The sequence below is a fragment of the Protopterus annectens genome, chromosome 14.part0 (genome assembly GCF_019279795.1).
Source record: "Protopterus annectens isolate FY-2018-M chromosome 14.part0, PAN1.0, whole genome shotgun sequence".
In the NCBI taxonomy this organism is placed as follows: Eukaryota; Metazoa; Chordata; order Ceratodontiformes; family Protopteridae; genus Protopterus; species Protopterus annectens.
Genome location: NC_056748.1, coordinates 376635770 through 376647370, shown reverse-complemented (window position 1 = coordinate 376647370; position 11601 = coordinate 376635770). Strand labels below are relative to the sequence as shown.

Here is an 11601-nt window from a genome sequence, read left to right as displayed (position 1 = left end):
CCCACCTATGTGATAATTCATAGGTACATGTTTTTTCCCCAAAGGGGATAACTATACATGTCTTGGCATTAAGCTTGAGCCCTTGGCTCTAGCACCAAGCATCTGTTTCTGTAAGGCCCTTTTGTAGAATATCCACATCATTTGGGGATTCAATAATGGCTCCCAGTTTGCAGCTATCGGTGACCTTTGTTAGCCAAAGTCCCTTAGTGTTGGCCTGTACTTCAGAGAAGTAGATGCCAAACAAGAGTGGTCCCAGGACTGAACCCAGAGTTGCTCCACTTGCCACTTGTCTGGAACCGAATTTGGAATCTGCTACTTTTACAGTCTGGATTCTGTCAGAAAGCCAATTGGCAATCCATCGAGTGACGTAGGGATTTATGCCCAGCTCAGTAAATTTATCTACGATTCTGGAGTGGGGGATGGTGTCAAAAGCCTTGGCGAAATCCAGATAGGCTGTGTGGACCGCCTTACCCTTGTCCACAGCTCTGGAGACTGATTCGAAGAAGTCAATCAGGTTCAGGAGACAGGATCAGCCCTTCACTAACCCAAACTGGGTGGGGTCCAGTGTCTTTGTTAAGTTCCATGATGACGCATTCCATGCCCTTGCAGATCAGGCTAGTCATACTGATGGGATGGTAGTTCCCGGAATCCAAGGTGGAACCCCCCCTTATGGAGGGGGATAACTGTAGCTGTAAGCCACTCGGCAAGCACAAAGCTTGAGGTGAGGCTATGATTAAACATGACACTTAGGTGAGGTGCCAGTTCATTTTGTAGTTCATGTAGTACACAGCCCGGGATGTCATCTGCCCCATGGATGCTGTATTCTTAGCTTTGAAGAGTGCAGTTTCTACCTGTGTGGCCGTGATTTCCAGAATTTGGCAATCATTTGGTATTGAGATGAGACCTTTAGGGGGTGAGGGGGGTGAAGTTGGCACTAAACCGACCTGCCAGAACTTTGGCAATATCCCTGGGATCAGTATATTTAATGCCATTCTGTTGTAGCTCAGAGCATATCTGAGCATTGCCATTTAGATTCTTGACATAACTATAGAATGCATTGTGGTCGTCTTTGGAATATTTGGCAATTTTATTTTCATAACTAGCTTTGGAGGATTTTATGAGGGATCTCAGCTTCTTACGGAGGCTGGTAAGGGAGTTTTTTGCATCCTGGGATTTTCCTCTTTTCTGCAACAGTTTCTTCCTTCTGTTGTATAGTTTATGGCAAGGGACCACCAGATTGGCTTCCTTTTCTTGGAGGAGAGCGTATTGGTTCTATTTTGGATGGCACAATTCCTGCACTAGCAGATGTGCTCGTACAGTACCTTAATGTAGGATTCAGCAGTAGAACTTTCAGCTCCCATCTGCATGGGTGTCATGAAGTTTGTCACTTCTGACTTGAGTAGCATGAAGTTGGCATTGGAGAAAGTTTTTACGGCGGTTTCCTTACTGGGGGTGGGATGTGAATATCAAGGGTGATTTAAGAATAATGGCAGAAGGAGATGACCGCAAAAAGCAATGTAGTCCACAAAAATAGCGTATAAAAACCTTTAATCACCGCTTTCATCAACTGACTTCCTCAGAATACATCCATAGTAAAAAAACACACCCTTAAATACACATTCAAATTAATTAATAGCAATCAATTATCAATTAAAAATTAAATTAAGTAATAAGCACAGTCAATTTAAAAAGAAAGACAAGTCATAATGTTTGTCAATACATAACTTGCGATATTTTAAAAAACATTTTACATTTATTGTTTCGTTTAAACCTGGTGGTTTGTCTGTAGTTAATTTAATCTGCCATAATGTCTCCCTTTGTTCAAGATAATTCTTGAAATCACCAGCCCTTAAATCTTGTTTACAAACCTCTACAACTGAAAATACAAATTTTTTAAAATTTGAACAAGTGATGGAATGTTTAAACAAGGCATTATTATAATCTTTTTTCTTAATGTTGTATATGTGTTCTTTAATGCGTGTCCCCAAGCTCCTGGTGGTCATACCCACATAGAAAGCAGGACACGTAGTACATAGGGCAATGTAAACAACGCCAGCCGTGTTGCAAGTGATGTGTCCTGGAACCTCTAAAGTTTTATCTATAGTAATGACAGAAATAAAAGGACCTGTCGAAATGTATCTACAGATTTTGCAATTGTAACAACAAAACATACCCTTTTTGGCAGTGTTAACATTGTTAATGGAGACATTATTGTTTTCAAGTAATTTTTTAATATTGTAATTATTACGAAAAATAAAATTCGTTTTTTTACCAACCACTTCAACTATTTCTTGATTTCCTTGAATAATTCTCCAATTTCTTTCTAAGGCAGCTTTAATACGACTAGTATCAGTGTTCATTGCCAAAGAACAAACTAGTCCAGTATCAACAGTATTTAACTTCAAATTTAAATTAAGGTTAACAATATCTGTATCTGAATGGTTTAAAATAGCTGGATAGTGTGTACGATGTTTATCAAGAATTTCATTTCCACTATCTGCCACTAAATTCTCGTCATATCCCCTATTGACAAAAAGAGAGGCAATAAAAACAAATTCCTGTAATAGGTCATCATATTTACTAGTCATCCGGCTGGCCCTAATAAATTGGCCTCTGGGTATGTTTTTAATGACATGTCTTGGGTGATTGCTTTGATAGTGCAAGTAGCCATTGGTAAAAGTTTGTTTTCTAAAGATTTTACTATGAAATCTTTTATCATACTCATCCCACCACAAACAAACATCTAGATAGTTGATACTTAAACCACTATTACCTTTAGTAAATTTGAAGTAATTAGATGATAAATTAATATCACTGAAAAATGCTTCTACTGTGCTGTCATTACCTTCCATTATAAAGACTAAATCATCAATGAATCTGGAATAAAATACAATATTAAATTTTTTGCTTAGAAGAGGCATATTTTCAACTTCCCACCATGCCATCACAGTATTGGCGTAGGCTGGGGCAGCTGGGGAACCCATAGCTACCCCTCTAATTTGTTGGAAATATTGATTTTTAAACAAGAAAAAATTATTTTCTAAAACAATTTCCAACAAACTACAAATAGTTGATATTGCATTACTAGAAAAAGTATTTTTCGTTGTTAAAAAACAACGTACAGCTTCTACACCTTCATCATGGGGTATACATGTATACAATGATACAACATCCAAGGTAAAAATAATATGTTTCTTGGAGTCAAAAATATCTTTTTCTTGAAAATTCCTGAGTTTTTCTAAGAAATGCCAGGAGTCTTTAATATAAGATGGACAATCAATTAATAATGGCCCCAAAAAAGCATCTAACACTAGGGAAATTCCCTCAGTAATAGAATGAGGTGCAGACACAATGGGACGAAAAGGAGGGTTAACCAGCTGTTTATGTGTCTTAGGTATTCCAAAAATAACCCCTATTTTAGGGTATTCAACCACACAAAAATTATATAATTCAATGCCAATGTCTCCTGACATTAATGCTTCATAAAGATGATAATTTATGAACCGAAAGGCTTTGTAAATATCAGCTAATGTCACTTCTTTGTATTCATTTAAATTTTCCAAAATGTTTAACATATTTGCATAAGTCTCCTGTTCCATAATAACAATGTTTGAGCCCTTATCGCTTTTCATAAATCTATACTGTCCTGTTAAACTTCTAAGTCCTTCCAATGCTTTCCTTTCAAGCCTGGTAAGATTGTCCATAACATAATTTTTAGTATTAAACAGTTTGCCAATGTCAGCGATACAAAGTTCCTCAAAAACTTTAATTGTATGATGTAATTTTGGAGTATAGCAAGATGGTTTAATAAAACCACTATTAGTAGATGGTAGCTCATGCATTAAATACGTCAAATTAAGCTTTCTTGTGTATTTCTTAAATGTCTACAATTGTTCTACTATAGCTAGCCCTGTTACAGGGTACAAAATTCAAACCATGTTTCAGCAAATTAATTTCATTATCACTAAATATATGCTTAGATAAATTTATTACATTAAAGCAGTCATTAGTGTCAATTAAATTTAGATCCTCTGTGAGTTCGACCCCAAAAAAGTCCTACTGCGAGTTAAAACCGTACTTTTACTGGCATTACTATGATTAATACCCAAAGTTTTTTTTATTTAATGTAGACTCCTTATTCACATTATTAGATCTAGTATTACCGATATTTTCTTTCCTTTTACTACATGCACCTTCCTCATTGTTAGCCCCAGTTGGTTCATTTTCTAACACAATATTACCCTGACCATTATCAAACATTTCCCCTTGCAAGGTGTTAGACATTAAACATTCAACATTGTCGTCCCTTTCAGGGTAAGAAACAGTAGCAGCATTATGATTTACAGTTGAAACAGAAGCTCTCACATCATTAGTACGCTTATCAAAGACAAAACCTGTTTGTTTTTTGTAATTGTTGTCATGTACATTAAAGGCGCGCACATTAACAGCAAAATTATCATAAGCTTTTTTGTTTTTGTACACAGCAATGTCACGGTTTATTTTTTGTTGTTTTCTATTAGTGACATCAACTGAATGCTGTTGCACCTCTTTGGTAACTCGTTGAAAAAATGTCCGATAGTTTTCTTCATTAGAGACCTCCCTTAATCGTTTTTCCATGTCTATAATTTCATTTCTCAAATGACCCATTTTTTTGTCTATTGTTTTCTATTAATAGCTTTAAAAAGCTTAGACCAGCCTCACTGAAAAAAGCGACCAAAGTATTGAACATAGTACTGCCCAAACTAACGCCGTTTGGGCATTTAAAAAATCTTAAACCTTTCGGCACAATGCCGAGTTCAATACAGTAGTTAAAATAACAGTTCTCTAAATGTAGCGATCTATACCTTTTCAGTAGCTTTGTTAAGTTTTCTTGTTCGCCACTGGATATTTCCTGATTAAATTGCTCAGAACATTGTCGTGAAGAGAGGAATGGATTTTCTTCCTGATTTAGTAAATACTGGCAGCCCATCAGTTTGTTGTCACGAGCGGAAAAAGGCAAACGTCTCTTTGCTTCACGTTCGTGCTGTACTACTCGAATCTGGGCGGGACTGCCCAAGTCAATCACCGTTTCTAGTTTCTGTTCAAACCCTACGGGGCTAGAGACCTGGATAGCATTATCGGATCCATTTGATCTGGCCAGCAAAGTCTTTAGGGATCCTTGAATATCGATCAAGGTGGCCAGAAGCAAGCTATTCAGCTTATCAGTCCCAGACGATGGTGTCGGATGAACAGTCATGTTTAGCAAAGATTCGTCAGCAACCTCTGCCATAGTGGCTATGTAAGACAACAAAAATGGAAAAGTAGCCAAAAAACAAATAAAATAAGAATAATGGCAGAAGGAGAGGACCGTAAAAAGCAATCAAGGGTGATTTGCTTATGGTCAGACCTGACCAATGAGGGGGTGACCATTGGCGTGGAGCATCTATATCCCCATGTTGGTAATGGCCAAGTCTAGGATATTGGAGCTCCTGGTGGGACAATGGATTAGTTGATCCAGGGCACTGGAATTTATGAATTCCAAGAACTGTTGGGAAAAGGTGTTGGTACCAGAGTAGTTTTCCCAGTTAATGGCAGGGTAGTTGAAATCACTCAGTATTAGAGAGTGTTTGGTTGTATCTTAATATTTTCCAGTATGTTTAGAAAGGTGTAGTGAGAATCATTCCAAACCCAAGAATTTAAACAGAGGTCAAGGTTCTCAATCTCATGAACATTGCATCTTCTTGGATTTAATTAAAAAAAAAGTGCATGCTATGTTTTTTTTAACCTGCAGCACTAACCACCAAGTCCTGCATTAAAAGGAAATACTCCGCATATAGATGTTGATCATGAACTTCACACCCAGGACCAAAACAGATGCAGAAGTGAAAATAACACTCACACACTATGTGGGAGGCTGGCCTACTAATGTTTACAAAAAGTCACCAAGGAAAAGCTGGGCCATGATTTCGGAGAAGCTAATGTAAGTTGAATGACTTGTCTACTCTGCATGTAAAGGTCAGCTGTGCATCTTCCAGAAGTCCCAGCACCAAGTTTTTTTTTTTTGTTTGTTTTTATACAAATTAATTGGAACGTTAGTAATCTGGGAACCATATAAGATTGCAAGGGTACAAGAAAACCTGCATCTAGCCAGTACACAATCTGGAATATAACTTTTGCTATTCAAAGCTACTGAAGCTGGGATGTAGGTGTAAGTATGTGACCCCCAAATGATACATTAATCAAGGCTGCAAAAAATGCATGGCCAGTATGCCTCAAACTAAAGTGCAGAGCTCAATGCCCATTCTAAGAAAACATAAATCAGTGGTGTAACCAGGCTATTTTTCTACCTTATCTCCATCATGCCTAGGAAACTTGGCAGTTGGGGGGGGGGGGGGGCACTGGACAATTCACATTTCCTACATAAGGATACATTGTAACTGCCAATATAGCTTTCTCACAAGGCCATGAAAACACTGCGTCTGTTCCCTGTGCTTCCCTTCCTTCCTAAAATGCCTACTATTACAAGTGCTACAGGTTGAAGTGGAGCAAAATATTGTTTTACATTATTGCCCTCCCCAATATACATTTTTGTTATTCCTTCAAAGTTGTAAATATCCTCAAACAAAACAGTTTATTGGATTAAAATAGTGTGTTATTCAGTTAGTGAACAGCTGCACTATAGGGAGGTCCTGTGTCTGCTACAAGTTACTATTCTCTTCAAGAATGGCACAACACATCATTGTCATGCAACCTACAAGCAAACTATCAAAAGGAGCATCACACTGCAGAGTTGTTTTTTGGAAAATGTGTGGGCAGAAATGGATATTCCATAAACAATCAGAGACAACAATCTGACATCCCACAGCCAATATGAATTACTACTGGTTTCTGCAAAATAAAGTCATACTACTGTCAGTGCCATCACACTCTAAATACTAGCCAGATTCACTGACAATGACGCTTGACGAAGAAAAAAAAAATAATGCTTTGTAAAAGCCTGCTAATCCCTGCTTCCTCAAAAATCTACCCAAAGAGGCAAAACACCTGCTGAGTCACTAAGAAGAAATGTGCATAGGATGACACAGTCTAGGTTTAACTTCACATCATGTGGGTTTAGTGGGTCAATTTCTGTGGTGGTCTTCAAGACTGACAGACTCCATGAGTGCACATGAACTTACTTCTTTGAATTTAAGTAGGTTTGTTAAGGAGGTTAGGACACTGATCCTCAGAGCCATTTTCCAGATCCAGCCAGGGGACATACAAATCAGCAAAGAATATAAAATGCAATACAAAGAATAAAAAAGGACAGTAGGTGTAACTGACAAGTTAAGGGCTGTTTTAGTACTTGGCACTTTTTTTTTTTTTGCAAATTAGTATTCATTTTTAAAATCAAACAGTACAAAGCATGGTTAAAGAGGCATAAAATGACTTAATCTTGTTCCTTTCACCATCCAGATATCAACTGTTATCAAATAAATTAATTAGTCAAACTCATCTCTGCTAATGTGAGTGCGTATTTGTATAGACACAAAGAAATATTACCACTACTAAGATTACACACACATGCGCGAGCTTGTAGATAAAGTGACCACCTAGCATGACAGCCTAAGTAGTGGAGTTATGACGTTCCATACAGCCGATTCACAAACACTATATAAATCATCTACATAGACAGGAGGTGGATTATCCTTAAACACTATGCCTGGAATTGCCACTGGTTAACACACACCCAAAGACTGTTTCCACATTCCTAACCTCAAAAACTATTCTTATAGCATCAGGAATACTGATATTAATACAGAAAAATCAGATTATCTAGGTACAGAAAAAATTAACTGAACTGTATTATGTTTATAAAATCAGGACTGCAAGAAGCTGGTTAAGCTATCAATGACTTCTTACTACTACATTTGATGCCTCATGTAAATCTTGCTTTTCTAACCATGCATTCATTCCTATTCTAACCCAATAACATTCATTACTTTTTTTAATTTAGATTTTTTCCGCAGTGTTTAGGATGCTAAACCTTATCTGCTATATGGTTTGACAATGTATCAAGTTCATGCCAACAATTTATAGATGTGGCATTTCTGATCTGCGCTTACTTTGCATTCAGTTTCCTAGTGTGTATATCAAGCATGCTTTGACATTTTTCACACCTGAAGCATGGTAACCAAAGAAATATTCTGTTTAAACTAATTTTTACCAAAGCTTTCTTCAGAATGCACATCTGAAGTAATAAAATGAATAGTCTCGTTAAAATAACTTTGGCTTATTTTTTTGTTGTTGTTCTTTTTTTAAGTTCTGTTTTAGGTATACATAATGCTGCCAAGATAGTTACCCAGAATCACTCATGCTGTAAACAGAATATTTATACAGTTAGTTGCAAGTATGGCCTAAGCTTCTGAACGCAACTGAGACAGCAAAAAAAAAATTTAATATGGTTCACTTCATCCTAAAACGAATAGCTTTTCTATTACTATGACGAGAAAGGAAGGAGTAACACACCCAGGGGGAGGGGGTGCTATGTAATCTAGGATAAAATAACAATTTTACCACATTCACAATGTTATTTTGAAGTTTACAGTGTGCCACAAGTCAACTGCAAACATACACCACAGTCTCAGAACTTCCAGTTTTCTCCTTGAATGAAACGGGTCAAGTATATACTTCACAAACAGTGAGGCACTAGGACCCAGAGGTGACCAAAGCTGCAAGACCATGCCCATTCTCAAAGGATTCATCTGCACAGCAAGATGCTAGTGTTATGGAAAAAGCTTCCAGCAGCCTTATCCTAGTAGTTCAGATGTCAAACGCAAATAAATACTAGAAATATCAGTATTACATGGCAAGTGTTCTTAATCCACGGACTGCAAGTTACAATAGCCATGACGGCATTTCCAGAATGGACTACCCAGCAAGTATCCTTGAGAAAGACTCAACTGCATATTAGTGTGCAATTCCTCGTTTGTGTAAGATTCTCATTAACTCAGTCGCAGCCTTTTGTCCTTGTCTGGTTTGTCTTCTGACACATTAGTTATAATAATGGTGTAGACATTATTTTCCCTCCGTTTAAAATTGGTCAAAAGATCAGTTCCAATATTCTGAATTGAAGTTGTTACATTGTGCATCCATTACCATTTAAAAGGGAGTGTGTGTGTATACTGCAAATGCCATTAGTAATTACTGCTGACCACCCTCCAGGATTTCTGTTAGCCCCTAGTGTCTGCAACACGAAAAGAAAAGGCTTGTCTGGAGACAAGCTGACTACAGATCAATATGTCCTGAAGGATCACTCAGCCATACCTGTTGACTAGAAAAACAGTGTTCAGCGTTACCAACCTGGTTACCTGACCCACATACATACGTAAACATATGGGGGGGTGAAATAATACACATATAAACATTACAAGGACAGAAAAGCCCTACAAGAAAGCTTTGTTTGAAACAGCTGGTGAGTGCTACTCTGTAGTGTATACAGACTAATCATACAACAAACCACTGGTGGCTGAACCGTAAAATATTAACCACTACATTTGTAAAGAAATACCACTAAATACTGCATTTTTGAAAAGACTGGCCCATATTTCCACTGCAAAAACATATCCGATCATTAGAAGCATAACCAACTCACAATCTGCGTTTGTCGATTGTAGGTTCTTGTAAGAAATAATCAGGGTACAACACTACTCACATAATGCTTGGAAGGGTTCCTTCGCTTCTCCACGTCCACGACTTTCACATCCAAAACACTGCGGGACAGCATCATCTTCAGAGGGCGCTGATTTCAAAGACCCTCAAGGCAAAAAAAGTAAGCAGCCGAGTAGGAATTAAACCCTGACAGCAACAGAGCACTCCAGCTTAATTAAACTTCCCTCATATCAGGGTTCGTACACGAGTTACGCCCCCTCCTAGTAATCCTTCTCTAGCCCGTAAACTATACAAGCATATGTAATAAAATGGGAGGCGAATTCGCGAAATGCAAGAAAATTTCACTTAATTGTGCAGTGCTTGGGGATCAGCTTGGCGTTCCACGCCGTGAGAAAACTGTTATTTAGCCTGTGCAAACCCCGGTTAGCTTCCAGCAAAAGAAATTCTGAAATCAAGTATTTCTACATGCAGCTCACTTTTCAACCATTCCTCCTTTTCCATCCAGTCTAAGCCTGGTTAGTATCAAGGGAAAGTTTCGAACATTACTTCCTTGGAGATTTATGTGTACTAGACTTCTTAATTTCTTTGTTTTATTTCCGTCCCTGATTCCAGCTGCTAGACGTAAGAAGACAACAGCACTGATTTCTACAATACAGTTTATGTTTATAAATATCCTTCACTTCCCAAACTAGGGATAGCTCTTTACGCGTGATGTTTCTTTCCTAACTGAAGAACTAAACCTGTCTGCCAACGGGCACAAGCGTAACTCCAGGCTTTTCACTCCAAGGGCTCAACTCCACCAACTGTCGTATCCTTCGCCTAAACGAAGGCTGTAGTAATCAGACACACCTCCGTGAGTCTGCGCTAATGAGAGGGGCTACTAACCGTGATCAATCACTCGAAGAGGCGGGGTTAAGTTTCACAACGACCCGCCAAAAGAACTTGTTAAATACGAAGTTTTTATTTCTCGCTCAGGGAGGGGAGTACAATTATATGTATATGAAGACGTTTCTCGCTGTAATTTTAAAACGCAGAGGTGAGAAAATTATACTTGCACAAATATTGTGGGAGAATATGAGGCTGACTGACCTTACTTTCCAAGCCTAACCACGTTCCTTTTTTTTTGGGGGGGGGGTCAATAAGGAGCTTATAAACATAAGACGTGCGTGGTTAAGCATTTGCAAGCTTCCTCAAATACCACTTGAATTAATTGACTGATTTTCACGAATGTCCATTCTTTTGACTTAAAATTTAGCTCTGTCCCTCTTAATCCCTCCTAAAACTAGTGACTTTTGAAAAAGGTGGGGAATTTAATAATGACAATAATAACTTCTTCTTCTTTCGGCTTTTCCCGGTTAGGGGTCGCCACAGCGGATCACCTGTCCGCTCATGATTGGCAGTGGAGTTCTCTGAGCCAGTTGGCTATCCAATGGGTGAAGTTGGGGTTAATACCTAATTTAGTGAGTTTATTTATAATGCCCAAATTGGGGATTGTATCAAATGCTTTTGGCCAGATCAAAGGAGGCAGTGTGCACAATCTTGTTCTCCTCCATTACTTTGGTAACCTTCTTGAAGAAGTCCACCAGGTTGAGTAGTTATTACCTGCCCTTGAAAAAACAAAATGAGTTGGATCTAATGTCTGTAGGTTTACTATGTTGTGATTAAACATACCGGTGATTATTCTGTCCATGGCTTTACATATTATACTAGTCAGTTTTATGGGTTGATAGTCCCCCTGGTCCATGAATGGCCTACCCTTATGTAGTGGGATTACTGTTGTAGTTCTCCATTCAGCACAAAGACTGTTTGGAGGCTTTAGTTTAATAGTGATTCTAGCGGACCCAATAGTTTATTTGTTTTATGGTATTAAGGAAGCATCCAGGATATTATCAGGGCCCACTGATGCAGTGTTCTTGGCCTTAGAGAATGCATTGCATACCTGTCCCATAGTGATAGTTGGAGGAGTTATGG

General features: G+C 38.2%; 1 protein-coding gene across 1 annotated transcript in view; it reads right to left on the bottom strand.

Moving 5' to 3' along the window:
• LOC122788662 (SH3 and PX domain-containing protein 2A-like) overlaps positions 1 to 10511 on the bottom strand; it is a 1000753-nt gene extending 990242 nt beyond the window's left edge. Inside the window, exon 1 of the mRNA XM_044055558.1 lies at positions 9674 to 10511. Coding sequence (XP_043911493.1) covers positions 9674 to 9748 — 75 coding nt within the window. The 5' untranslated portion in view covers positions 9749 to 10511. The remainder of the gene's footprint in view (positions 1 to 9673) is intronic.
• Between the last annotated feature and the right edge of the window lie 1090 nt (positions 10512 to 11601).